The sequence below is a fragment of the Ceraceosorus guamensis genome, assembly GCF_003144195.1.
Source record: "Ceraceosorus guamensis strain MCA 4658 unplaced genomic scaffold IE81scaffold_5, whole genome shotgun sequence".
In the NCBI taxonomy this organism is placed as follows: Eukaryota; Fungi; Basidiomycota; class Exobasidiomycetes; order Ceraceosorales; family Ceraceosoraceae; genus Ceraceosorus; species Ceraceosorus guamensis.
The window spans coordinates 186,545-212,781 of NW_020290000.1; the positions used below are offsets into that span (position 1 = coordinate 186,545).

The window sequence follows — 26,237 nt, forward strand, 5'->3', positions numbered from 1 at the left end:
ATCGCTCCTTTGCATGTAAGTCTTGATCTCACCTTGGCTGCTGCGCAGCGCCGACGTCTGGCCCCTTGCGCGAATCGCATAAGCAAAGCAATATTCCACAACATTGATCGCGCTGCTCAGGCACCGTCATCTTTTCAGGCAATTTGGCATTTCGTGTAGGGTGCGTTTCAAAGAGATACATCGACTGGACATGTGAGACGTGAGAGGGTGCTGGACGGTGACGCGGGAGAGTTCAAGAGGCAAAGCAGACGCAAGATGACAAGGGCGAGAGCGCGTGGCGTGGCGTGGCAGTGGGAGCTGGAACGAGATCGTCGAAGTCCGGTAAGAGGTGGAACGAGCCGCAGCCAAAGTTCAGCCCCATCGACTGACTGACTTAGAGCTGGTATCTAAAGTCTTGGTGGCCTTCGAGAACGGCCTTTCCGTCGTTGGCGCGCTTGTTCTGCACTCTGAAGACGATGTGCTGAAGGACGCAGATTCCGACAGTGATGGCGTTCATGGCGAGGGTCAGGTGGATACCCTCGGTGTAGTGAGGAGCGGCTCTCTCGGTGAACGATACGCCTGCAGCAATACCACCGATACCGCCAAATGCGACGACGATGGCGCTGGTGAAGGCACGCTTGGCCGATCCTCGAATGTTGATTTGAGAGTAGCCAATGACGAGGGGAACGACGCTGTTGCAGCCACCGACGGCAAGGCAGACGCCAAAGTACCTAGGTCCAGTGCCGGTCGCGTACGAGTAGACGCTGGTGCCAATGATGGTGCAGATGGCGTTGAAGGCGATCAGGGGTGTCCTGACTTGGAAGCGGTCCGAGATGAAGGCGGATCCGATGACGGGAACCAGCGCCCAGACGTAAGGGGGAGCGACGAGGAGCTGGCTGAGAGCGACGTCGAAACCCATGCCGGCCAAGATTCTGGGCAAGAAGTAGCTGAGAGAGTAGCTCGCAAGGGTCGCGCCAAAGAATTGAACAGCAGTGGCCCAGATCTTAAGATCGAGGGAGAAGCGCATCAGCTTTGAGAAGGTCATGCTGTCCTGGACGAAGTCGGCACGGTCTCGCTCAATGCGCGTCTTGACGATCGCGCGTTGCTCTTCGTTCAAGAACTTGGCCTTGGGTCCAGGGAAGTCGACGATGGTCAGCGCGCCGATGACTCCGAGGACAACGGTGATGATGCCTTCGATGATAAAGATGCTCCTCCATCCCTGGTTCTTGTACATGCGAATCAAACCAAGACCGTAAGCGAGGATAGCGGAGAGGCCGGAAGCGAGGATGGAAAGGGAGTAGAAGATGGACATTCTTCGTTGCACTTCGGCTCTTGGGTACCATGAAGAGAGCTGCGAGAGAGGCATAGGCGGTAGGGATCGATCAGTCAACAAGTCCTCGATGTAATGACGGGCGCGCTGTACTCACCAAGTAAACGGCACCAGGGAACAATGCAGCTTCGAAAATACCGAGCAGAGCACGGCATGCGGCGAGTTGTTGCCAGGTCTCTACGAAGCCCATGGCGAGCATGACAATACCCCAGAGGATGGTGGCGCCGCCGAGCCACTTGGCAGCGCCCCATCGCCTCATTCCGAGGTTGGAAGGGAGCTCAAAGAGGATGTAAGGAACAAAGAAGATGAGGACGGCGATGGAATAGTAGTTTGTTCCAGGAATGTTCAGGTTGAGGGTCCTTCCCATGCCTGCTGCGCGAGCCAAGGAGATGTTGGTACGGTCGATGAGGGAGATGGAGTACAGGGCTGCGAGGATGGGCACGAGCCTCCAATCGACCTTGCGCATCGTCCTCTTGACCTCCCAAGGGTCCATGCCCTCGTCGATGTTGGCTCGCAGCTGCGTCTGAGATCCAGATCCCGTCTTGACATCCTGAGCGTCGGTGGTGTAGCCGAGCGCGTCTGTTTGGCCTACCGCCAACTCTGGGTCGGAGACGCGCTTGTCGTCAGAGACGGTAGTCTCTTGTCTGTTGAGGGACTGCATAGTGGGGGAAGGGTGAGCCGCGTGCGTGCCTTTGTGACAGGGTGGGCGCTCAGGTGAGAGGGATGAAGATGATGTTGAGTGAGAGGAGGTGAGGCAGGATTGGGGGAGCGTTCGAGTTTTAAGTCCTGACGGCAAACCTACAGAGAGGGCGAGACTCTTCTGTGTGAGGTCCGGATCGGCCCCTCTTATAGATGTAGCGATTTGCTCGCCAGACCGTGTGTGTGTATCGAGCTTTGTGCGAGCAAGTATCAGCTGGTGTGGTGCCGCGCGGGTGTACGCACCGCGAGCAAGTCACGCACTTTGCCGCACCAATCGACCCAACTATAATGAGCGGCACGTCGGTCTTTCCTGACGGTAGCCGATTAGTCTCAGCTAGCCACTTCACCTCGATCGTGCCTGCATGGCGAACACCTGTTCCGCACACATGTGCAGGCCAGCTAGCCCCCAATGGATTTTGGATGGACCTGATGAAGAAGCCTAGCTGCAGCTGCCGTGCTTCTGTCATGACCGTCTGTTCACTCTCGAAAGCCTCAGTGGCTGTCTGCGATGCAGCTGATGTGGATGCGCGGATGCGGACGCGGATGTGGGGAAGCTGCGTTGAAGCGAGATTTCCACTCTCTGCTTCTGCATCTTCGCGCCAAGCCTTTTGCGGGCGAAGATGCACATTCACTCACACTGTGACTGCTGCACGGGGACAGCATTAGCAGAGGTGTGGGTGATGTCTGAGTTCACCACTGCTCCTCTGCCTGCTGCCAATGCAACTGCGGCGGTACAGGTACGGTACCTACAGCTGTAGAGTAGCGTGTACTGTGACTCACTCATGCACGACTGCTGTATATTGCACTCCGCCAGCCACAAGGTTCATCTAACATTCAGTGCATTCACGACTCGCTTCACCTCTCTTCCTCTGCCTCTTCCGAGCTTATCTAGGCACGGCTATGCAGCCATCAAGGGAGGGTTCAGAAGTGACAGCGCCATGCAGGCCTTATAAGCATTCATTCATTCTGATTGTGTCGCTGCTGCTGCTGCTGCTGCTGCTGCTGCTGCTACACGCCGCCCCAATGCATTCGCGCATGCAAGTGCGTACGCTCTGTGGCTGTCATGCATGTCAGCCGTCCGCATCGTGAGTCTCACCGCGGGGACCTTTGGCACCCGCGTAACGCGTATTGACGCGGCCCGCGCAAGCCACGAGTCAAGTAAGCATCCCACTTCTTAATTCTGATGCATGCATGGCTAAACAACGATGCGAACGAGAATTGAATCACTCAATGAGGTCTGCCCGCCTCCTTCCTGATACTTCACCAGCGACAGCAACACGCAAATGACAGCTCGTAGGCGCCGCATCCGCAGTCCATGCGAGCTTGGCCCCTCTCCCCGGCGTGTCTCGGCTCAAGTCTGTGCGTCATCAGGAGGAATTCAAGGATCGGCATTCGAGAGGTATGCTGGGTCGAATTTGAGGGAGCCGTGCATGCAGTTGCTTTGCAACTACAGCACACGCCGAGTCACAGTGTGAGTGCACAAGAGCGAGTGTGATTCTCTGCAGCACCTGGCAGCAGCAAGCATCTCGAGTGGCAAACGTCGCGGAAACCGCGGCAAGGTGGGTCGAAGAGGAAAGGCAAGCAGCAAGCCAGCAGGGATTCCTCAAGTCGATCCACCATCATCATCCAGCACGCGTGCAGCAGTGATGAGCTGACCTTGGTGTCTTCATAGTCGGTCCAACTCCTCCTCGTCCCTTGGCCGGGCGGACAAATCATGGAAGCCAAGCCAACGGCCGTGCATGCGCGCTTCCCCGCTTTCCATTTCTTCCTGCCCTTCCCATCTATGTAGGCACCTCCCTCGATTTGCGGCGTAGAGCAGCGCGAGCGCGTGGCCCATCGCTCTGCATCCCTGCTGCTAGTAGTGGTATCTGGCCTGCTCGGCGCGTGGAGATCACGAGGAACAGCTGGCCTACCGGCCATGCGGCAGAAAGACGTTCATCGTGACTTCAGAAGCGTTTTCTTTCTGACTTGGCCGAATAGCAACAAAGAACACTCTGGGCCTTTGCACGCAGTTTTGGGGCCTGCATGCTTGGCGATCAGGTCGTACAGTACAATGTGGCAGAGACGGGTCCACTGCGCGTCAAAGCCTGCGAGGCATGCAGGCACATCCGCTTCGGATCAACCGCCGTCAATTGCTGCGATGCTGTAAGGGTATACGGGTGCATGCACCTCTTACCCCACACTTCTCCGCATCTTCTTGCAAGCTCGCACATCTTCCTTGCTCGGCAGTCGGAAATCATCATTCGCCGAAGCGGTTCTGGAATTCTCGACCCAAGGGGCTCATCTCTACGCACGCTTCGCTGGTGGCCTTTCTCTGCAAGTGTGGCGGCTATGCGGCACCTTTGCCGTCACTCCTACACAGCCATTCATTCCCACGCCCAAGCGCCCTTATTCGGCTCGTTCTGTCAAGGGTCAGTCAGGCCCGACAGCGGACTTCAGACCTTACCCCAATCCAAACACAGACAAAGGTCAGCCAGCGAGCATCTTGGCAGCTTGTGCCGGCGACAGCCTCTTCGCGCTCCGACATCGCCAAGTCAAGCCCTCACTGGACTTGTTGACAAATCTTGAATACTTCTTCTTGCGCTTCGCTAGGCACCCGGGGTGGCGTTCACGCAGGCTCAAAAGTCTGGAGTTCGAGGCCTTGCCCATTCATTGCGGTTCCATTCTTTGCTCACAGCGGAGGTCAACAAATGTCTGGCTCGCACGCTTTGCGTGGCACAGCATATGATAGAGATTCAATGGGGCCCCGCGTTCTTTGACACACTGAATTGGACCGCTGCATGGCTGTCCTTCAGGTACCGCATGTCATTGTGCTGGGTCCTCTTCTATCCCGCACGGCAACGTATGTCAAATGCATCTCGACGTCCGTCTTTCCCGCCACGACATTCGGATCGGCCCTCCCTTTGCGAAGTGAGACAGACCGGCATGGATCCTAGCAGCGGCGCAACTGAACAACCTCTTTGCAAGCCATCCCCGCACCTCCATCGACGCCTCTATTCGGCGAGTGGCGAGATGATCGCAAGCTGGCCTGTGCTGATGAGGAGTCGTGTCAGCTCAGATTCGTGGTTCATAGAGCCTGGTGCAAGGACCGTGACGACGTCATCCTGGGAAGCCGCAAGACTCTTGATCCGGTGACTCGCAGTAGCCGGTATCCGAGCCAGCGGTACAGTCACTGTAGTCTGCTGGCCTCAGCACCTGTAGGCACGCGGCTTTGCACCTCGCTTTTCGACGTGGCAAAGCTTGCAAATCGTTACGACCCCTCCCTTGCCTGCTGTGGCGAATGAAGCGTTCGAGAGGCCTTGCGCGACTCCATTGCCCCGTTCGGCCTCCTTCTTCGCGCCTCGTCAAGGACAGTCTGCGAAATTCTATCACGCTCACAGAGCCCCAAAAGCAGCTATGCTCATCGCAACGACGAAGACGATGGTGAAGATCACTTGCAAATCAAGACGTTCCATCCACGACGCCCCTAGCGCGCCGCTAGGATTGTTGAGCCTGCCACCCTTGACAGTCGGACTCGCTGGTGTCGTGGTGAGCTCGACAACCTTGATCAGCGTCACGCTAGGCTCGCTCCCTGGTGTGCTGACGGAGGTCGAGAAGACTTGCTGCACGGTGGACAGCGTCGCACTAGTTTCGATTGTCGTCACGACGGTCGTAGAAGCGACCGGCGTTTCTGCTACGGCGGACGGTGATACGGTCGGCTGAGGTGGAGAGGACGCGTTGCTGCGATTGCCTGAGACGTCTTGATCCCATCCGCTCGCAATAAGAGTAGTAGACGAGGAGTGGGCGCCGGTGATATTAGCTGATTGAGCCTTCAATTCCTTTAACGGCAGAGCGTTGCCGGACGACGAAGGCTTCGAGCTGTTTCCTGTCAACATTGGCGAAGAGGTGTTGGCTTGTGGGAGATCGACTTCCGCACGCCAGCGCGAAGGCTTCGAGCCCGAGCTGCCGTCACCCACAAGGTCGGAGTTGGGTAGCGAAGGATCGAGCGTTGGTCGCGTCGGCCTTTCAGGGCCGCTCGCCTCGATGGTCTGCTTCTCATGCGGATCGGAAGCGGTCGAGGGCGAAGCAGACTCGTGAGTCCCAAGTTCAGAAGCGCCATCGTCATTACGTGGAGATGTGGAGTCCGGCAGAGGAGTGCTGCTGGGCTTTGCCGGTGATGTCGGACTTGCCGGACTCGATACACCCCCTTGGTGCGCCTGCTGTTGTGCCTCGCTCTGGCTCTCTTTTGGAGTCACTGTGCTCTTCAGGGCCGGTGCTTGGGCTGCAGGCGATGCGCTATGGGCGTCAACAGATTTTGCTGCGTCTATCCTGCGCGTGGTGGGGTCGAAGAGTGGCGAGCCTGGCTCATTTGACCGGTGTGTGAGCTGAGGTGGTGCTGCGGGGGGAGCGTCCAGAGGCATGTCTGATGCAGCGTTTTGCCATGGCCGCGGAGCGACATCAAGCTCGCTCTCCTGAGGCGTTTGCGGAGGAGCGCTGTCTGGCCTGGCACCGACGTCGCCCGGTGACAGTGAGAGGTGCGATGGAAGAAGGTCGTCCACCGGAGAAGGGGCCTCCGAGCTCGTTCCGCGAAGGAGCAGAGGGAGCGTCGAGGTGTGACTACAGTGCACCTCTTGGTGCTGCTTGTGGCAGGTCATCCAATGTGACGACGCCACTGTGCACTCGGAATGGGTCCCCTTCACGTCGAGGCCGCCAAGCTCCCTCTTCTTGCACCCGTCATCTGCTTGCTGGGCGGCGCAACCTGCGACAGTCAACGTCGCAGACGTGAGGATAATGCAGAGGGTCACGCACCCTTTGAGGTACAGCGTGTCTGGACTTCGTACCTGCGGCCAGTGACTTCCAGTCGGCCACATTGCGGCCTCGCAGCACAGACCACTCCTCTTGCCATCTCCGACTGATCCTGAGCTTGCCACCTCAGGGCTGACTAAGCAAAAAGGACCAAGATGCAACATGAAATGCATCCGTAGAGCAATGACGAAGAGCGCAACTGTTAGCTGCAGCGTGTAAAGCCAGCAAATGGAATGTGCACTAAGCATGATGCATGGTCAAGCAAGCTTCTGGGCTAGAACCTCTCCGCAGACACATCGTGGGCGTGAGAGCGCTCTCGGAATCCGACATCCAAGGGTATGAGAAGCAGACATCAGACCCGGGTAATCGACCAGCACCATCCCTCTCACCTCGGCGAGGCGAGGCGAGGTCCTTTCAAATTACAACCTCTATACGTACTTCTGTGGGCAGATGTGCACTCTACTCAGCCCTTGGATTGTGGCGCTCCAATGCAATCAGAGGTTCGCAAAGCCAAGCGGAGACGAGCATCCCGCTATAAGCCTGGATCACCGGCAAACCTGAACCTTGCGCTTGGAGCTCAGCCAGCAGCCGTCAAATTGACGGATGCGTGGACTGCACAGCCATCGCAACCGTGGACACCGTCCGGGCCAGCTGAGGTCGCGGCCAGCTTCTTTCAAACTCTCTCTGGATCAGCGATCGCGTCTGTGCTTGGAGAATATAGATACACTCGTGATTTTGATGAGGCCAGGTTTGCAAAACGGGCTGCCCCCACTCTGACTCACGACTCTCAAGTCTTCCGTGGCGCTCGACCACGAAGCAAAGTTTGAATCGAATGATCGCACGTTGAGTGGATGGCTCGGCACCACACGTGCCAGCCGCGTCGGGCACAGCAGCCACATGTTGACTGACCACTCGTTTCCTATATGCTAAAATGATCTGAGATTACTCGATGAAGTCGCAGCAAGATGTGCCGCTGCCACCCCTACAAATTGTTCGTTGCAAAGCAGTGACCGTTTGCTCTGGTCGTGGCTTGGTGGGATTGGAAGGACGGAGCAAGCTACACGCGGTCAAGAAGATACATTCACATTCTGATTCACGATTCGTGACAAGTACCTATTTTGGTCTCACGAGCAAACTACACGGGTAGGTAGAGATGCAAGGTGTACATTCAAAATTCACGATTATCCAAAATCACGAGAGATTGTGCTATACAGCGTGGCAGCCATTATAAATCGTAAATTCACCCTCGCGATTCTGCTTGAATTTCAACGGTGAATAGAACTACACCGGCACACCTCCAATCACTCTTGACTGTGTTTCCGCACAGCACGGCACGCGCCGCTGCATTACCGCGCGTGCGTGCAGCGAGCTGACTAGCTCGTGACTCGTGACTGTGACTGCTGTAGCAGCTGTCGCGGCCGGCCGGTACAGGTGCGTGGAAATCACGACGGGAATCACAAATCACGAATAATCTTGCGCAACCCAGCAGCAGCATTCACGAGTAGTGGTAGCGGCACGTCGCACCATCATCAACCACGCTAATACCAGGCGTGCACTTGTCAACCAGCCATCTGCCTTCTGCCATCACAAGCCCACACAAGCCCGGCGCTGCACCCCATCCACTCGCATTGGCGTCTCCGAGCTGCTCATCCCACCGCGCAACACGCTTTGGCGGTTTCCCTGCTCCTCCCGCGGACGACGAACGCAGGTGCACACTGCTTCCCGACTAGTCAAGCAGTTTCCCTGTGGCATCGCCTGCTCGACAAGCCGAACTGACTCAGCACCTTGAATCCTCGTGTGTTCGATTTCAAGCTGTAAGAAGCATGAATCCTTCTCAGACACCGTCGCCAAGCTTCCACCGCATACGTGATATCAAAAGCGGCATGAGCAGCCTCGACCCGCTTTGCTGCCCACGAGCTTCCTGCTCATCTGCTCTTGGCCCGCCATTTCTGCGCACGTCACCTCAATTGCATCCCAAAGCTGCGCAAAGGTCTCTCCGCCTGCCGATCGAGCGCGCCACCCTACGTCAACCCTCGCACCCTTCACCAGCCGTGCGCACGAAGAGGACGTCAAGTTCACGAAATTGCAACGGATCACTGTGGCGCTTCACGCTCGTGACGCTGCTCTCCGTCTGTCTACTCGCTTCGTGTCTTCCAGCTGCGCTCGCATCGCAAGGTGATCGGTCATTCGAGTATAAACACTGCGTGGAGTCATGCGAGCGCGACTCTTGTGGACCGGATCCTAATTGGGATGATGGCGTTGCGCATACAACCCACTTGCCGCTCATCCTTCGAGCCATGGGATGGACATGTCCGGACGATTGCAGGTACCACTGCACCCACCGAGTCACCAACGACGCCTTTGATCGCGTCAATCACATCAAGAGCGAAGCGCAGCAAGCTGTGCAAGCTCTGGCCAGCATAGCCGCGTCTGATGGTAGCCAGGGCTTCGGTGGCATGTCGCGGGCTGCTCAGAAGCAAAAGTACGAGGAATTGGTGGAGAGCAGGCTCAAGCAGCTGTCGCCTGTGCAAAAGCAGATGGTCCAGTATCATGGCAAGTGGGTCTTCATTCGCTTCTTGGGGGCTCAAGAACCCCTGAGCGTCATCTTCAGCCTCTTGAACCTTTGGGTGCACTCGAAAGGCGTGGTGCAGCTGCGATCGCAGTTGCCAGACCTATTCCCACTGAAGGTCATCTACATTCTTCATGCGCTCGTCAGCTGCAACGCATGGATCTGGTCCGCGGTATTCCACGCCAGAGACAAGGGCTGGACAGAGAAGCTCGACTACTTTAGCGCAGGCGCTGTCATCCTTTCAGGACTATTCTTTTCCATTTGCCGTCTATTCCGCATCCCGCCTTCCCATCCCAATTTTACTCTGCTCGCACGTGTGTGCGCTGGAGCGCTCGCCGTTCATATCCTTTATCTCAGCATCGGGCGATTCGACTACTCGTACAACATGACGGCCAACGTGCTCGTTGGCTTAGCGCACACGTTGCTTTGGCTTGCCTACTCTTTGCGGCCCTCGGCCTTCCCCGGTCCCAATGATGGCGTATCGTCTAGCGCGAGATCTGCTGCAAACGGCAGGGCGAACGAATTGCCACCGAATGCGCTGAGTGGGAATGCATCTTCTCCGACTCCTATCCTGTCGACGATTCCACCACCATCATCATCGCGAACAGCGAGGATCAGGCTACAGCTGGTCGTAGGCCTCCTAGTAGCTGCGACGTCCCTAGAGCTGCTCGATTTCCCTCCCATCCTGCGCGCTCTGGATGCGCATGCGCTATGGCACCTGGCTACAGTGCCGCTCGCGAGCATGTGGTACAAGTGGCTGATCGACGATGCGAGGGAGTGCACATCCTCCGGCTGGTGGGTAGGCAGAGGACTTAGGGATCCTTCCATCGACGTCGCTCCACACGTCGTCGAGGCGATGGAAAAGGCCAAGGTATGGGCAGTCAAAGCCGCTGCTACCACGCAGCAGGGCCACGCTGTTGGCACTGAGCTCGTCGCTCGGATAAGGGGATTCGGAGAAAGAAACCTAAGCGCGACTTTTGGTAGTGCTGTCGGTGCTGGTGCCTCGCCGAGCGAGAGGGAGCTAGAAAAGGCAAAAGAGATGGGCGGACGCTCGCATGGTGGTATTTCCGTGTAGAGCGACTCTATTCATCCTGCTCCTCGGCTCCGATCATCTCAAAAACGTCACCCCATCACATACCCTTCTCCAAGCGCTTAGGTCTTCAGACCCTTCATGGTGTGAACCTCAAACTAAGGAAATGCATGCGCAGCTAAGAAGCAATTTTTCGGAGCGCAATCTCCTCGCGTGTGGTCCGCGATGATCTTATCGAACGATTTCTCAGTCGCCCGCTTGACAGAGAGTCACGATTTGGAACTTTCGATACAAAAGAGATTTACGCAAATACTTCAGGTTACAGCGATCGCATTGGCAACACGAGAATGCGCAATAGTCCGAGATTGTGAATCAAGCTGACAATGTGGAGAAATGCGCGTGTATGAACGTTGAAAGAATGATGTCGCACGAGGCATGTGCGTGGAAACCTTGAGTGGATGCAACATGAGTGAGAAGGGTGCAGAGAAGGTAGAGCCGCAATTCCTAGATGGTCATATTGGGAAGAAAGTCCAACAACAACAAGAAGTGTGCCCAAGACGTGATTGTAGATAGGCGAACGAGGGTCAAGCAAGCATGTAAATGCTCGATTGGAGGCGATCACGAGGCAAGAACAGAGCTAATAGGCATGCGCACCGTAGCTTGGTGAGGTGTTCGCACTGACGCTGCCGGCAGGTGCGAGTGGCTCGCGGCCACTGAAGGTGGCTTGAGGCCTGGTCAACGTAATCGGACCGCCAAGGGCATTATCTTGCGGTGCACCACTGATTGTGCTGCGGCGCTTGGCGGCGGCGGCGGCGGCCGCTGCTGCTGCTGCCTGCACTTTCGATGCCGTGGATGCTGCAGCAGCGGAAGCTGCGGCGTGCGGGTCGTGACGCGGCTCGTTGCCGTGACGCGCAGAGTAGAGCAGTTCGAGATCGGAACCGTCGTCTTCGCCCTTTGCAAGCGCCATCAATTTAGCGTTTCCGTCTGGGCCCATCCCGCGGTAGTGCGTCTTGAGGTGCTGGGCGAGATTATCAGTCCTGCCGAACATCTTGCCGCACGTTGGGAAAGGACACCTGTGCGGCCGTTCTTGTGTGTGGGTGCGATTGTGACGCTTGAGGTGCTCCATGCGTTTGAAACGCTTCCCGCAGTGACAAACGTGGGACTTGTCTGCCGAGCTGACGATCAGTGGGGGTGGACCGCTGTTGCGAGCACGGCTCCTGGGTGTGCGGGTCGGACCGGTAGCTCGAGCATCCTGCTCGCTGGCCACATTGCTCATCTCGCCTTGATGCACCGAGCTGAACGCACGTGGCCGCCTTTGTTTGCCGTCGACGAGAGACAGCGGCGAAATCGCAGCGGGAGATTGCAGATTGGACATGCTGCGAGATGTCGTCATCGTAACACCAAAATGTGTGTCTTCATAGGAAGGCGACGGAAGGGCGTTCGATGAGCAGGACGAGGGATAAGCCACCGGCGATTCCGAGGCCACCGATGTTGAGTTGGAACCGTAGTGCGGTGTGAATAAATGCTGTCCAAGGCTGAGCTGTGCGAGAGCCGGTGCCGATGCAGTCCTGCTCATAGACACGACCTCTTGACCTGTCGAGCTTTGAGAGTGCTGAAGAGCGTTGGCACCGTTGTGAAGCTGATTGATGGAAAGAAGTCCAGGACTGCTTCCTGCAGACTCGCCCTCGCTCCAGTCCTGGTCAATGTTGGTGCTAGAAACGTCTTGTTCACGCTGCTGCTCCTTCTCCGCCCACATGACTTCGAGCGGAACATCGCCATAAGGAAAGCGACTCAATGCGTGACGGGAGAGCATGAGGTGCCCATTGCTTCGATGGAACGGCGAATCGTGTCCCGCCGCAAAGTGGTCGTCCGGGGTCGTGGTGGTGGAGTGCGAGTGGCCAGGCGTCGCACCGGAGCCGGTCGATGAGAACGATGACATGGTCGGAGCACGGTGCCGAGATGCTGGCGTAAAGGGGGTAGCAGCCATCGTTGCAACTTGAGACGAAGCACCGTGACCTTCGAATCTGCTTGAAGAAGACGGCACAGGTGTAACATCATCATCTCGAATCGGAGTTGAGAGGAGCGATTGGGACACTGGCCGAAAGCTGCCTGCTGCTCCGCCAGTGTAGACGGCGTGGCCGAGATTGCTGCTGCGCCGAGTGAGCGCGGGTGGGCCCATGACGGAAGACGTCGACGTCGGCGCCACATCCCTCCCTTGAGACAAAGACAACAGCTCCCCGTGGCTGTCGCCGGGGAAGGAAAGTCGATGCCTAAAGCCGTCGACAGAAGACGAGTTGTATGGCTTTGTTGGCGAATAAGAGCTGGCAGGCGTGCTCAAAGCCAGACCCGACATGGCAGAAAGCGGTGTCACGAGACCAGCTGGGGATTGCAGCGGCGTCAACGTCGATGGAGACTGAGTGTCGCCTCGCACGCTACCTTGACTGTGGCCGTGGGCGGACTGTGACGCGCTGCTGTCGGATGCGTTGGAGACTGACGGTCGACGGAAGTTGAAGGACGAGTGGATAAAGTCGACACCGCTGCTAGACTCAATGGTCTGCTCGTGTCGCTGGTGCCCGCTATCATCGTGCGTGCCTGATTGACGATTGTTGCGATGTTGTGACACCATCTCGAAGGAAGGCATCGATTGAGAGAGCCCCATGGCAGGCGCGTTTAGCGCTGCGGTGCTCCCACCATTGTGCATGCCGGTGAGCCCTGACGCGTGAACTTGGCTCTCAGGCGCGTCGAGGCCCAACGCATTGCCGACCAAGGGGCCAGTCGAGGAGTAAGCCTTTCCGTGGCGGTCGCTACCGTGCTTGCTGGGATCCGTCACAGCGAAGAAAGCAATGTCGGCGTCTATCTGGGTCAGTGAAGCCGATGCACCGTGACTGCTGGAAGGAATGCGTTGATGTGGCAAGATGTGGTGAAATGAATGAGCGTCGAGATTATCGGCTTGAGGCGCGTGGCTCCACGCGTTGCCGTCGGGCATGTGCGATTGACCAGATTGATCGCTCAACAGCATGGTCCCGTCCAAGAAATGGTCCATCTTTGCGATCTGAACGCAGGCAGATCTCAGGTCGAGTGAGTACAGATGCTCGACATGGAAGGAGGACTCGCGGATACACTCACGAGTCCTGGCGGGCACGCTTCCAGCGCGTTGTGCCTCAACTGAGTGCAAGGCTTGGAGTGATGGCGCAGGAGCGGGGCAGTCAGGTCTCAGAGCAAAGCTGAGTGCCGCGATGAGCAAGTGATCGAACCGAGCGATGCTGAACAAAGAGAACGGAACCAGATGATCGCAGTCTGAGACGTCTCAATGCAAATGATTGGATGGGAGGGGGGCGCAGAAAGATATTTGTGGGGAGGCCGGGAGAACGTGTTGGTAAAATACCCATTCGCAGGTGTATGCCGGCGACCAGCGATCCAAAGGGCTTCAGACCGCGGCTTGCCCACAGCGCTCTGACTGGCCTGCAGACCTCGACTCGCGACGCTCGCACATTCACCGTTGCGAGCGGCCAAAGGTCACTTCACTCGTGACGCTCGAGGAGCACGAGCAGCAAACAACGCTCTCTGCTCACGCTGCTCTGTAGACCACATGAATACGCTAGGCCTGCTTTCGATGCTGCTTGATCGCAAGCTCTCATGTGATGCAAGTCTTCGGATCAAACAACGAGTTGGCCCGGGCTTGATCGGAGAGAAAGAGCAATCAGAGCCGCTTCGCACAGTCTGGTTGGGAGTCACTGGACTGTAGCAGAGCAACACTTCGCCCGGCAATGCCTGGCGGTGCCTTGCTCTCTCTGATGCTCTTGCTCGATTGAGCCTGTCACTCTTTCTGATCATCGGGTTCCCTTCGAATGCACGCATAGCCGGAGCGGAGTTTGAGCTGAATTGGGTTCGTAATTGACCCTGCGCAATCTGCGTCTTGGTCAGGCAGTGCATGTCATCGGTGTGGCTGCTTGCGTTCAGGCTATGAGTCGCTTTGGGAAGTGCCCTGGCGCTGGTTCGAAGAGCGAGAGAGCGGAAGGGCGCAGTGGCCCGCGGAGGGCCAAATACAGCTCAGGATAGTTTAGCCGCACAGAGGAACGAGTGCGTGCGTGCGTGCGTGCGTGCGTGCGTGCGTGACGTGCGTGCGAGGGAGCGAGGGAGCGAGCGATATTGCTGGCAGGTGGTTGGGAACAGACCCACGATGGACAAGGGCAGGGCAGCAGGGAGCCACCAGCCTCGGCCACCTTTTGCCTGCGCCAATCAAAAACCCAAGTCGGGCCGCTGAGCTGCTCCCTGAATTGCGGAGAGTTGCGCGATTGAGCAAGTATCCGTATTATGGCTTTCCATGTGCGGCGCCATGGGAGCTGTTCGAGCAAAGTTTCAGATTGCAACGCACTGAAACACTCGCGCAGTCCCGGAAAAGGCGCGCGAGATTTAGTCTGGCCTGGCCTGCAGGAAACCATGGGAAACCATGGGAAAAGAAAGCGCGAGGGGCATTTCGAGTATGTGCCATGCAGGTATCCAAGCATGACTGCTGGTCTGCTGACTGCTGACGCAGGCGCGGGAACGTCAGCAGCTCATGCGTCCAATAGATTGCATGTCCGAACGATGTGTTTCCCAGCCCAGCCGAAACGCCAATCGACCCTCTGCCTACCCTAAGCTCAAGCCCACCCCACTTCCGGCGCTCGTCTGACATTCCTCGCTTGACATTTTCCAAAATGGTACGATGCGGGCAGATGTCAGTAGTAGCAGCACCGCTTTTTGGCAGAGGTAGGCGGAGAGAGACTGTCCAGGGGAAGGTAAGGTCAAATAAGCGAGATCTAGGATAGAAGCCATCTGCCTCCAGCGTAGACGATGCGCAGGCCCGATCCCATCCTTGTGTACCGTGTAGCTCTTCGAAGCCTCTTGTCGCCTCGAACCTTGCTCTTCATCCGGTACAGCCGAGGCAATCGTCCAAGCTTGCAGCTCGCTCCTGCGGCTGTAGGGAATTTTAGCTGCGCTGAGACTGCTGGTGAAGCGAAGGGCCGGGCGTAGTGCCGCAAAGCAGCACCGCTGTGGGATGGGGGGTGGGCGGGCACCAGAAGAAGGCGGCTGAGGAGGGAAAGTGTTGCTGTGTTGGTCTTGCAGCAGCTTGCAGCTCCGACGCGCGCGTCGCATCCCACCTCGCAGCCCAGCCAGGAAAGAAGAAGCCGAGCGGCCAGAGCAAACGCTGCTGGCGGTTGTGTGGGAACCAGCGACGATGCGCGTCTCTTGACGAGCCGGCCGGCAAAAGGAACCCTTGGCTGCTCTGCCAGGCTTTGCGCATTCAGCAGACAAGAAACCTCGGTCGGTCCAAATGTGTATGTACACTGCACTTACTACTGTTGTGCTGTGCAGCAGACGCGCACCTCTTAGCTGAACTTAACCTTGATCGACATCGTTTGCTCGATGCTGCGTGGCTTACTTTCAAATGATATGATTGCAAGTCGACGCCGCGAACATATCGCTCCATCGTCCTCTTGACGGATGAAGACCAATAGGAGACCCCAAGCTACAGTTCGTGATTTGACAGTAGACCGGCTGCTGCGTGCACGGGAGCTCGATTTCAAGACCGCAAAGCGGGCTCTTGTCTCACAAATGGGTTCCGGTGACGGGCTCGGCGGGTTGCTCTACAGCTACAGTCACTGCATGAGTATAGCATTCAGACATCCAGCTGTGGCGTCGCGGCGCCCAGCATGCAGCGATTGAGCAGCAAGTGTTAGATGCGCGAGGCCCGCTCACACACACACAACACTCACGACCTGCTGACTCACGAATTGCATCGCAGGGTCAGAGTATGTACGCACGCGCGATTGCATTTTGCCAAAATGCAGCCGTCAAAAGGACGTGCTGATATGCATGCAGTGAGTGATGCATCGCTGGCGCCCAGCAGCTGTCCCACCCGCCATATCATCTGCAGCTTTGGAGCACCTATACATGTGCATGTAGAGAGTAGCAGCAGGTCATGTGTAGCTCGTCAAAGGCGTTGTCCTGGCGAGGTGAAGAAGGCTAAGGACGGACCAAATCACAAGAGTGAGAATAAGAGAGTGAGTGTGAGAGCCAACACCAACACCCTCGACTTCTATCTGAAGTGTGAGCCGTTGCGATGCCCACGCTCTGGACTGAAAGACATCATCGACGCAAGGCTGCTGGTGATCACGTTCCGGATATCGACGTGCAGTCATCTGGGCCTGCACATCAAAGCAATTTGTGAATGTAAATCTAAACATGATCGAGTCTTGAGTAAGCATCTTGCGGATTCAGATCTACATACCTAGATCGCGGCGATGACCTCGTGGTGCAGTCAGCCGGGTTGAAGTGGAGGGAGGCAATCGTTCGCTCTCATCGAGATATGCGCTTGAGCACGATCACCTCAAACTGACCACGTCAAGAATCAGGAATGAGGCAGTGAGTGCACGCACTTCAAGGCTTCCAGCACGCGAGAGGTCCAAGCTATCATTCACCATTCGTTCTGCACGCATGATGTTCGACTTGATGCCTATCCATGACAGTCGGCTTTCATGCTAGGGCCGTGAGCGCACCTATGGCCGGGCCGCTGCAGGCGTAGCCCGTCGGTCCCGCGATGACCTCTACTGCCATTTCTTGTATCTCGGGGGACCGATCGTTACACTCAGCTTACTCGGCTTTAATGATGATGATAATAATAGAGCGGCGTTTCTCGCGGACTGTTCATATGGCTCATGAGAGGAGAGACTTCCCCCACTGGATGAGGGCGAGCGAGGCGATGCTGTCTAGCTGATGATGGCGGCTTCATCGCCCCCGCAGCCTTGAGTCAAGAATCGTGCCACCATCGCAGCTTGTATGCAAAGCCAGAGTAATCAACATGTAGGACCGGCCATAGGCGCGTCTAGAACGTGCTTCCATCCACTTTGACCGTCATACGAGGATCGCCAACAAAAGGCTTCTATAGAAATCGACCTTGCCAAGGCTGGCCCGTTGCGCATGAAAGCTTACAGGTGCTGGGCGATACCGAGCGCGGGCGGCATTCGCGTATCGACCACGCGGTTGATGGCGACCAACGGCGCTGCTGTGTCCACCTTGAAGGCGCGGCGAGTGCCAAAGACCAAGGGGCTCTAATCGTCTGCAAGGGAAGAGCTCTGCGCTAGAAAGCGCGTGTTTGGCCTACATGCGAGACCCTTTGCAATGCAAGCAAGTACGACTGAGTCCACGACGCTGGGTCGCACGTTGCTGCCTTTCGTGACGGAGCCGGTGCGACTGTCGATTTTTGTGCACGTTGCTTCCGGCCAGGAGAGCGCTTACAGATCGTCAGTCGAATGTTCAATACGGCATAGTGCGAAGCTTGAGCTTATTTGCGGTATTTTTCTGCTTACCGTCGTTCTTGGGTCGTCAAGCCTTCATGACGGCGGAGGATGTAGCCTCGATCGTCATGCAGCAGCAGGCTCGAAGCTAGGCTATATAGCTGGCTCGTTGCCTAGCTGTCGCGGCTCCCCAGCTCGAACAAGGTCACGCGAACAACACGTACGTTGCAGTCCGCACAGCACGCTTACCCAATTTTAGCGCCGCGGCAATCTCAAGATGATTCGCGACGCGTCAAGCCTCGAAACACGCGTTCCTTGGTTTGGTGGCGCACGTGCATCCGCGTTCGTGCACCGCAGATCGCCGATGCACGCTTGCTCGCGCATAGCCTCGTGCAGCAGTTGAGGCCTTGGCCAAGGCGATCCTTTGCGCGGCAGCTAGGCAGCCGCTTGCTGCGCCTCGACCGAAGCCATGCATCAGAGATGGCTCACCAAAATCCTATATAGCTGTGCTCGTGGTGTAGTGAACAATCCGATCGGCATGGATCGCATATGGTGGCGACCGCCACAGCATCCAGTACAGTACCGTGTGCACAATCCCACGGGCTTTCCGGGCGAGCTTGTCCATCACGGCACCCTTAGAAGCTCCTTGTGTCCGAATACGGTAGCAGCAGAGGAAGCCCATAGTCAAGTGCGCCGGCGACTTGTCGTGAGCGTCGCCAAGGTCGTGCGACGGGCAGCGGTTCGAGGTCATGATTAGCCGAGATCGCGAGTGCCCACAGCAAGTTCGCGTAACCCACTCGCTACCGATGGTGTGGGAAAAGGGAAAAGACACGCGAGACTGATGGTTCTGCTGCTCACACGGGTCAAGCCAGCAGCGCGGGGAGATACACAGCAGGCAGTCCATGCCGTGTACATACAAAGCTCGATCGAAGCCAGCAGTCGAGGAATGTGTCTATGACGAGTCATATGTGATGCATGCTGTATGTGTCCTGGATGTACCGTGTGCAGTCGACCATGCAAGGCGACCGTTGGATTCGACGCAATTAATGCGTATGACTGTTTGCTGCGCCTGCCTAGCTGCGCCAGAGGAGAGGCGCGAAAGCGACTTGGATCTGGCGAGACTCTGCTGCTGCATGCATGCATGTATCTGCAGCATTCGTGTTTCAAGCTGCACCCGTTTTGGCCGGGTTTGCACTCACGTCGCATTCGAATTTGCTCAAGTCGAGTCCTGTCTGCTGCTGCACTCGGTCACCACTCACGACTCAAGACTCTGCGCATGTCACAAGCTGCTGGGAATACGCCAGATCCGTGCCGGCCAGCTGCTGTCCTGCACCTGCATGCGCTGCTGCTCATGAAGGGTAGCCAAGCCTTTTGAAGGAATGCCCTGCAATCTTGAATCGAATGGCGTCAGATGAGAAAGGCATTCCCACGAGCAAACAGAGTTGCCGCTGCTGCATGCGCAGGCCCCCTGTTGTCTGCCCGATCCGAACAAGGGTGCATCCTATATTGACTCCGAAAGATTTGCGCTCGTCGTATTCACATTCGTGAGCATCTTCCAGCTGCCGCTTCCTCAGCGAGTCGTTCGTTGTATCAAAGCTACTACTACTACTGCATATGAGGCACCTCGACCACGCTTGACCGCTTGACTTGCGGTCACAACGTGACTGTCGATCCATGCCATTCACGATTTGCCCGCATGAATCGTGAATGCTAAGCTTGGCAGCGATAGCTGGTCCCCTCCAAGCACCATTGCTCGTGAATGCACCCTCGATGCCTCCACCTGCTGCGCTCCGGCGGCAGTGATATACTCACACTGCCAGTCTGCCAACGCTACCTCAAAAGCCGGCTTGCGAAATGCTCAAATCCCTCTACCAAATACTACGTCTACCACTACCACTACTCTGACTACCACAACAGTCCCTCAACCAGCTTCGGCTGAACCGCCTTGCAGCTCTCTCGTTTCAGCTTCGGCTCGATATATGGTGCAGGTGGCATTCTGAATCTGCCGTTGCACAATCTATGCAGATGGCGTCGCAGGCTCCCTTGAGAACGCAGCGCCTCAAGATCAGGAGATGCAAGCCCAGCCGAAGGTCGCCCGATCAAACTTGCTGGCGCTCCAGAATGGGCTGAGAAGCTCTATCTCTCCCCACACCGCTGATTCTATGGACGTGCTGGATCGTGGGATTGTGCACTGAACTACGGCGAAGATTCTCTTGGCTGGGGACATGGCGTGAGAATTGGCACCAAGGAAAGTCGGGAATGCTTGCCCAAGACCAAAGTCCGAAACGTGCGAAATAGCAAGGCCCGTCCAGAGGGGCAAGCTGCTTACCAAGAACGCTAGCGCACGATCAGCCCCACTCCCCTCGATCCATCTCGCAATCTTTCTCCAGAAGCAGCTAGGATGTGGGTTTGTAAAGTAAACAATCAATGCGAATGCACTGCGAAGCAAATCGCTTATCTTGTCGCTGCGCAGGACAAGGCGCAGACGTTGGCGAGGCAAGCTTTAAAGCTGCTGCTCGGGAAGGACGTGGAACGGCACTTCCTGCGCGTAATGTGCACGTACATAACTCCGCCGTAAGCTCGCGCTGCGAGTCGCTCGATCGTCGGCGTCTTCGGGGCTCCTTGCAGCACAGGCTTCTGTGAGATCAAGAGGCCTTGGACTGAAACGCTCACCGAGCTGCCCGAATTGGTTCGAAACCTCCCGTGAATTCGGACGCGCATGACGCTCAAAGCAAATTGGCTGGTGATCACGATGTTCGAAAATGACTTCCTGATCGAATTTGGGGGTGCACATATATGCGCATTGAAAGAGCGATGATCTCGCCAAAAGAGTGGGACGCATCTGACCTCAGCAATCATCCTGTCTGACAACTGACGCTCGACTCCTTCTGTCGTTGATCTGACAGCCAGGGCGCATCTCATCTTTTCGATAAAGTCACACAAAGCCTTTTGTTGAAAGCGACGACCAGAGGCATGGAATAAGTTGTTCTTCGGCTGGTCGATCAATAAGCGAATTACATGCAAAGAGCTTCCTCCGCCACTGCATAAAGTGCGCAAGAACTGGTGGAAGATTGCAGACCTTGCCTTTCACATTCTTGACCAAGCAAGTCGGTGTTCAACATCCAGGACCCTACATAGACCTGACACCGTGTTCCGGAGATGATGGATGATGGAAGCTGAAGTGCTTCGACACGATGGACACGCCGCTCGCAGTGCCGGGAGACGGCATCATCGGAGTGGAGGATGAAAGCGTGAAAGCGTTTCTCAATCCCTCATCGGCGCAGGGACTTGCAACTCGGCCGCTGGAGGTCGACGGACGGGTTGCTTTCATGCTCCAGGTCTTCAGAAGAGGCGTCCAAAGCGTGTCTCTCGCTCTTCTTGCTGGATTTCGCCACGCTTTGGAAGCCGCGGCAGACTGGGTAGCCCAAGGGTCGACTGCCGATCGATTGGGTCGCCGCAGACTTGCGCCAAGAAGGCAATCGAGTCGCAGATGCAATGAAATATTGAAGACCCAAAATCGTCTCTCGCGCGAGTCAAGAATTGGTTCCTAGAGCAGATCGCCATTCACCCAAGATCTACAGCCCCCCAGAGGCCTCGATCATCTTGCCGTTGATGAAGCGAGACTCAGCCACTCCACCTCGATTGTAGCGTTGGAAGTCTGATACGAAAGCCAAGGTGGAAGCGTGTCAGGGAAAATTGGGTGTTACCGCATGGCACAGCCATGTCAATTAGTCTCGGACGCACTATTGGTTCCCTTGACGTTTGTCACGCGTCGAAAGGTCAGATTGATTCTTGGGCCAGCTTCTTTGCGTTTCGGAATGGCATGCTCATAATCCGCTTGACTTCGTCCGCGCATGATGAGGAGATCACCATCTGCCAAGGCGAATTTTTCTGTAGGTCTGCTAGCTGCTGGACCGACACCTTTTGTACCGGAAGGCTGATCAGCACGGGCGGCGGGTACATCGACACCAGCAGGTGCTTTTCGTCCTGTCGGTTTGCGTGACCAAACGTTGCGCACGATTAGCCACTTGATCATCGTGAGCCTAGATTGCGTTTGACACTCACGCATGAAGAAGTCGCGGGTGGCACCTAGAGAGATGGAGGCTATGGTGGGGAGTGAGCCAAGGAATGCTTCGTCGTCGGAGTGATAGGAGCTTCAGGAGCGTCAAGGCGGCAGTGCTTGCGATCAGCGCTGGACTCCTGTCTTTTTCATTAGGAATTGCGTGCTGCCTCACATGCTATCGCTGCCGTCAAGGTAGAGGTTGATGATGACCGTATTGAAGTAGCTTCCAGTGAGATGTTCCACTTCGGACAGCCCGGGATTGCAGGAGGCGTGGCTGTTGATGTCAGTCAATGGCTATAGCGGCGCACGTCTCGATCTACTCACGCAGCGCTTTGAGCTCTGCAAGCGGTTTTGGAAATGGACGAGGCTTGATGGGATAAGCCGAGTCTGGGGCGCCCGTATCGTCTCTTCCGAATGTGGTCGTAAGTCTGGGCGTTCGAATGGTAATGTTCGAATTCGGTCTTGTGTAGACGACCTGATGCAGAGACGAGAGGAGCGAGGTCGTTTCAGGCATGGAGCAAGAGCTGGAAGGGACGACAACACTCACCCGATGCCACGCAAGCCCGTTCAGCATCCAACGGAAAAGCTTTCTGCGCGCTTCCGGCACGATCCAGCCCTTGCAGTACAGCAGGTCGAGGCTTCCATTGAGCTTGTTGATCGTCGTCATTGCCGAGTCGCTGGTTTCAGGACCACCGCTGCTGAAGGTGGGAACTTCGATTGTGCTTTTGGAGCCACCGAACAGAGGTGCTAAGCCTGCGCTCTCTTGCTTCAATTCCGCCTTTGGGTCCACATCGCCGTGTCTCCAAGCACTGGCATCGTCGGATGACCGAAGGGGTTTTGACGCATCCCCCACCGCTTCATCGATTTTGCGTCTTGTCCCATCCGCACGCTCCGACCGCTCAATAGCTTCTGGATGCTTGCGCTTGTATCCCGCTGGAGTACCCGACTTCAGCTTAACACCCTGCCACTGTTCCTGCTCCATCGAAGCGGCCAAGGCAGCTTCGAGTGCCTCTTCTTCGCTCATGGCAGAGACTCGAGCCTCCTGCTCAGAAAGCTCCAAAGCTCGTTCCAAATCAGCATCGTTTGCGGGAGAAGAGTGGGACGTCGCGCCTGTCCTGCCTTTGGCGCTCTCCACCTCACCCGAAGCTCCGGCAGTAATCTTGCCCATGAGATCTCGCAAGTCCCTCATCGCATCCCCTTCCTTCGCTGTGTGCCCTCGTCAACCGAAGTGAGTCTGCATAGTGACGAGTATCCGACACTTTGCCGTGATGGGCTTCGATGCGGTGATTGCGAATGTGTCAGCTCACTGCCGATGAGCAGTCAAAAGTCACACCGCGGATGGAGGATCGGAAGCGCGGCGACCCGGCCGCGCCCCGACAGGCGCGCTTGCGGCAGGATTCGCAGTGCTCTCGTACGATACATCTCCTCTCCTTGCGATGGTCACCATTCAAATTCAATTCACATTCGTGATTGTGATTCTGACAGCGATTTTGTGCACTCATACTCTGCGATAGCTACGCTTGCCATCCATCACATCCACAATTTGCAGTCTCACGAGACACTTCCCTCGCATCATCACACACAACATCATTCCATCGGCGCCGCTCACATTCTGTAGGCTCACATTTAAAGAACAAACGCCAGCAAGCTTGGACATCGACCGCGCATCACGGCCTTTGGGACTCTGTGCGCATCACAGCATCCACTTGCTCCAGGTCGAGCTGACCACATCGACGCTCTGGAAGGGCAATACAGCCAGCATGCCGTGAGTAAACACAAGCTTACAGCCTACTGAGATTTCGTGTGCTGACGTACAGAGCGTGATGCAGGCTCTACGAGCTCTTCTGCGTCGCCGCCTCATCGGCCGAATCGGTGAGTCGAAGCGAGCGATCATCGCTTGAGGATTCGCGGTGCTGACACTTGCGCACCCCTCCACGCACTCAGGCACCGATCAGAGATCTGGTCCGAACCACTTCGTCGTTGATTCTGGAACATGGAGGCGCTGTCAGGGGTGTGCAGTACTGGGGAAGGAGAGTCTTGCCACAAAGGACGAGGAGGCATCAGGTTTGGCATTCACAAGGAGAGTGAGTACCTCCGCCTGTGATGGGCTTCGAGTGTGCTCAGAAGCGTCAAGAGAGAGGCAACAGACATGGTGGTCCGGCTGGCCTTACGGAGTGGCCATGCGCTCACTTGAGCTCGTACGCAGCCTGCGTGGAGTAACCTTGTATGCGCTCGCGCGGAACGTTCTCGTCAAGGCACAACCCCTCCTTGCCCCTTTCACGGGACGCTCAGATGCGTTGGCTAGGGAACGTCTGCTCAATCGGAGAGGGAATAACCCATCACGCGCTCTCTGCATGTCGCGCTCGAACATCAAGTCATGCCAGACCTCGCCCCCAGCGACTTCGATGGTCCAGTGCTGACCGCACGCGCATCTCCTTCGCGCCTCGCAGTCATTTCTTTCTCCAATTCGACACAAATCCCAGGGTGCTCGGCACGCTTTCATCCAGGTTGAGGGCAGATCCTCGCGTGATAAGATGGACGACGCTCAAGCTGGGCGAGAGGCTGGATCAGATCTCTCCTGATCCTGCTAGAGCTAGACCGACCGGCTACGCTTCGGACGCTGGGCAGATGGGTGGGAACAATACGATCCGATTCAGGTCGGACGAGTAGAGGGCTTCAGAACAGAGGCAACAGCTGTCACGCATTCATCAAGTGCAATGCAATGCTTTCGTGCGCTTGACGTCCTAGTACAATTGATCGTGAGAGGCACATCATCTGACGCTTCCTTGCTGCATGTAATGCGGTGAATATGGATTGCAAAAGAGCACGAGAAACACCGAGTACACACACAGAGAGAGAGAGAGAGAGAGAGAGAGAGAGAGAGAGAGAGAGAGAGAGAGAGAGAGAGAGAGAGAGAGAAAGAGAGAGAGAGCAGCGCCAAGGAATACTGTGCTCGACCTGGATCCAACTGCGTGCAAGAACTACGGTGCGGAGGCTCGGCGAAGATTGCGGGGGCTTCTGGTATGATGTTGAGTGTCTGCGCTGTAACACCAGTTGCGAACATGGTGTGAGTAACTTGGTCATGAAGCGTTATTTGAGGCAGCTTGGAAAGGCGGGACACCGCGCACAGACCGCTGGCAGTGACTGTTTTCAGGTCGGTGCGATGCGCGAAAGCGCAGCCTCAGCGCATCTCGAAAGTGCCCGACGAAGGTTCGGGAACATGCTGCAGCGCCAACTGTTGATATCTGCGAGCGGGATGGCAAAAGCAAACATCGAGCAAGCAGAGTCAGCTCCATCTTCATACCCTCATCCGCAAAGCAAGGCACACTTACGGCTCTGAGTTTGCATGGTAGTAGAATCCCGTCATTCGACCTGGAACAAGAGGTTCGCGCGCAGGGCGACTCAGGGCATCGAAGTTAGGATCGGCTTCCACCTCTTCCTCGTCGTCCTCATCCAACATCATCGCGCTACCTCCAAGGGTCGTCTGACCTCTGCGCCTCTGCGTCGAATTGGCATCTGATTCGGATGTGAAGCCGGCAAAGTCTTGCTGCGTAACGTCAGAAGACGCAGCCAGGGCAGCAGCCGAAGCCCGAGCAGCTGAGGTCGAAGATTCGCCCAGCTCCACACAGACGTAGTAGAATCCAGCGAAACTTGCCCCGTGAATATCTCTCACGCGATGATCCGGCACCAAAAAGCGCTCCTTCCACCTCATGAAGACGTAGGGTTTGGTCATGTGATCAAAAAGACCAGTCTTGTCAAGCTTGTTGCGCAAAGATCTGAAAGGGCTGAAGCGAGCCTAACGAGAGCCACAATTTGAGATGCAATCAGCGCTCAGTCTTACGGACGTGTCTTGCGCGCGACACATACCCAATGCGTCATGTCATTTGCCTCCTTTGCACCCCACTTGTTCGTGACGAAGCTGTGACGATCCCCGATGATCTCGGCGTCAAAGAAAGTCGTCAACTCGGGCCAGTCCTCGGTGAGACCGCGGATGTTGAGGTAGCCGCAGAGATGACTTGCTTCCAAGTCCACGTTCTGAAAAAGGCAGACAGTGTCAACTACTCGTCAACTTGTGCGCCACGCGTGACGAGAGGCTGACTGTCCCATGTCCCAAGAACGCCCCGGCAGCTGGTGAGCGGCCTGACCCTTGAGCACCGGAACTCACCACAATCTGCACGCCGACCTCATAAGTGCTACGACCACTTCTTTGCGTACCAACGAAAGTCGCTCCAGGAACGAGACAGCCCTTGCCTCTGCTACGCATCCTGAGCCGACTGGTGTCAGCACGTGGGTCCGGGCCAATCGCGGAATAGTGGTTCCAAGACCGCCACTGTGAGTCGATCATCTTCGGATTTGGATCCATGTGTCTGCTCCCGCCATCGCGTGACTCGGCGTCTCTCAAGAAAATTCCTGTTGCTGGGTCTGGGTTCGCATGGGCCTCGGCCTCCATGGCGCCATCGGGCTGCTTGTCCGCGTCAACTTGCTCTTCGGAGGTCTCCCGCCTC

At 56.5% G+C, this 26,237-nt stretch overlaps 11 protein-coding genes across 11 annotated transcripts; 4 read left to right on the plus strand and 7 right to left on the minus strand.

Annotated features, from left to right (window-relative positions):
- Positions 1–373: 373 nt before the first annotated feature.
- On the minus strand, positions 374–1,802 carry IE81DRAFT_285507 (MFS general substrate transporter; the record flags this gene model as incomplete). The annotated part of the gene is made up of 2 exons (XM_025511641.1): positions 374–1,330; positions 1,407–1,802. The coding sequence occupies 2 exons, from the start codon at positions 1,800–1,802 to the stop codon at positions 374–376; spliced, it is 1,353 nt and encodes a 450-aa protein (XP_025372564.1).
- A 2,126-nt stretch (positions 1,803–3,928) lies between these two features.
- Positions 3,929–4,682, plus strand: IE81DRAFT_190179 (hypothetical protein). The gene has a single exon (XM_025510782.1). It carries the CDS (start codon positions 4,034–4,036, stop codon positions 4,574–4,576), a length of 543 nt encoding a protein of 180 aa, XP_025372565.1. The 5' UTR covers positions 3,929–4,033; the 3' UTR covers positions 4,577–4,682.
- A 205-nt stretch (positions 4,683–4,887) lies between these two features.
- IE81DRAFT_364052 (hypothetical protein) lies at positions 4,888–6,913 on the minus strand. Its single transcript, XM_025516829.1, has one exon. It carries the CDS (start codon positions 6,856–6,858, stop codon positions 5,383–5,385), a length of 1,476 nt encoding a protein of 491 aa, XP_025372566.1. The 5' UTR covers positions 6,859–6,913; the 3' UTR covers positions 4,888–5,382.
- Positions 6,914–7,163: 250 nt separating this feature from the next.
- IE81DRAFT_320162 (hypothetical protein) lies at positions 7,164–7,853 on the minus strand. Its single transcript, XM_025512935.1, has 2 exons — positions 7,576–7,853; positions 7,164–7,495 (listed from the first exon to the last, which is right to left on the minus strand). The coding sequence occupies exons 1-2, from the start codon at positions 7,690–7,692 to the stop codon at positions 7,385–7,387; spliced, it is 228 nt and encodes a 75-aa protein (XP_025372567.1). The 5' UTR covers positions 7,693–7,853; the 3' UTR covers positions 7,164–7,384.
- Positions 7,854–8,320: 467 nt separating this feature from the next.
- On the plus strand, positions 8,321–10,705 carry IE81DRAFT_320163 (Per1-domain-containing protein). The gene has a single exon (XM_025512936.1). It carries the CDS (start codon positions 8,677–8,679, stop codon positions 10,435–10,437), a length of 1,761 nt encoding a protein of 586 aa, XP_025372568.1. The 5' UTR covers positions 8,321–8,676; the 3' UTR covers positions 10,438–10,705.
- A 684-nt stretch (positions 10,706–11,389) lies between these two features.
- IE81DRAFT_276750 (hypothetical protein) lies at positions 11,390–11,539 on the minus strand (the record flags this gene model as incomplete). The annotated part of the gene is made up of 1 exon (XM_025511471.1): positions 11,390–11,539. A coding segment is annotated over one exon (150 nt), but the record flags the coding sequence as incomplete, so codon positions are not given.
- Positions 11,540–14,242: 2,703 nt separating this feature from the next.
- IE81DRAFT_190228 (hypothetical protein) lies at positions 14,243–15,045 on the minus strand. The gene has a single exon (XM_025510783.1). It carries the CDS (start codon positions 14,898–14,900, stop codon positions 14,349–14,351), a length of 552 nt encoding a protein of 183 aa, XP_025372570.1. The 5' UTR covers positions 14,901–15,045; the 3' UTR covers positions 14,243–14,348.
- Positions 15,046–20,727: 5,682 nt separating this feature from the next.
- Positions 20,728–21,334, plus strand: IE81DRAFT_190273 (hypothetical protein). Its single transcript, XM_025510784.1, has one exon. It carries the CDS (start codon positions 20,864–20,866, stop codon positions 21,218–21,220), a length of 357 nt encoding a protein of 118 aa, XP_025372571.1. The 5' UTR covers positions 20,728–20,863; the 3' UTR covers positions 21,221–21,334.
- On the minus strand, positions 21,245–22,921 carry IE81DRAFT_344720 (hypothetical protein; the record flags this gene model as incomplete). Its single annotated transcript, XM_025515839.1, has 6 exons — positions 21,245–21,327; positions 21,414–21,656; positions 21,735–21,823; positions 21,905–21,974; positions 22,057–22,207; positions 22,280–22,921. 6 exons carry the CDS (start codon positions 22,919–22,921, stop codon positions 21,245–21,247), a joined length of 1,278 nt encoding a protein of 425 aa, XP_025372572.1.
- A 438-nt stretch (positions 22,922–23,359) lies between these two features.
- On the plus strand, positions 23,360–24,470 carry IE81DRAFT_320169 (hypothetical protein). Its single transcript, XM_025512937.1, has 4 exons — positions 23,360–23,497; positions 23,562–23,604; positions 23,677–23,816; positions 24,183–24,470. Exons 1-4 carry the CDS (start codon positions 23,493–23,495, stop codon positions 24,400–24,402), a joined length of 408 nt encoding a protein of 135 aa, XP_025372573.1. The 5' UTR covers positions 23,360–23,492; the 3' UTR covers positions 24,403–24,470.
- Positions 24,471–24,913: 443 nt separating this feature from the next.
- Positions 24,914–26,077, minus strand: IE81DRAFT_333295 (hypothetical protein; the record flags this gene model as incomplete). The annotated part of the gene is made up of 4 exons (XM_025515365.1): positions 24,914–24,977; positions 25,065–25,528; positions 25,600–25,767; positions 25,898–26,077. 4 exons carry the CDS (start codon positions 26,075–26,077, stop codon positions 24,914–24,916), a joined length of 876 nt encoding a protein of 291 aa, XP_025372574.1.
- Positions 26,078–26,237: the final 160 nt, after the last annotated feature.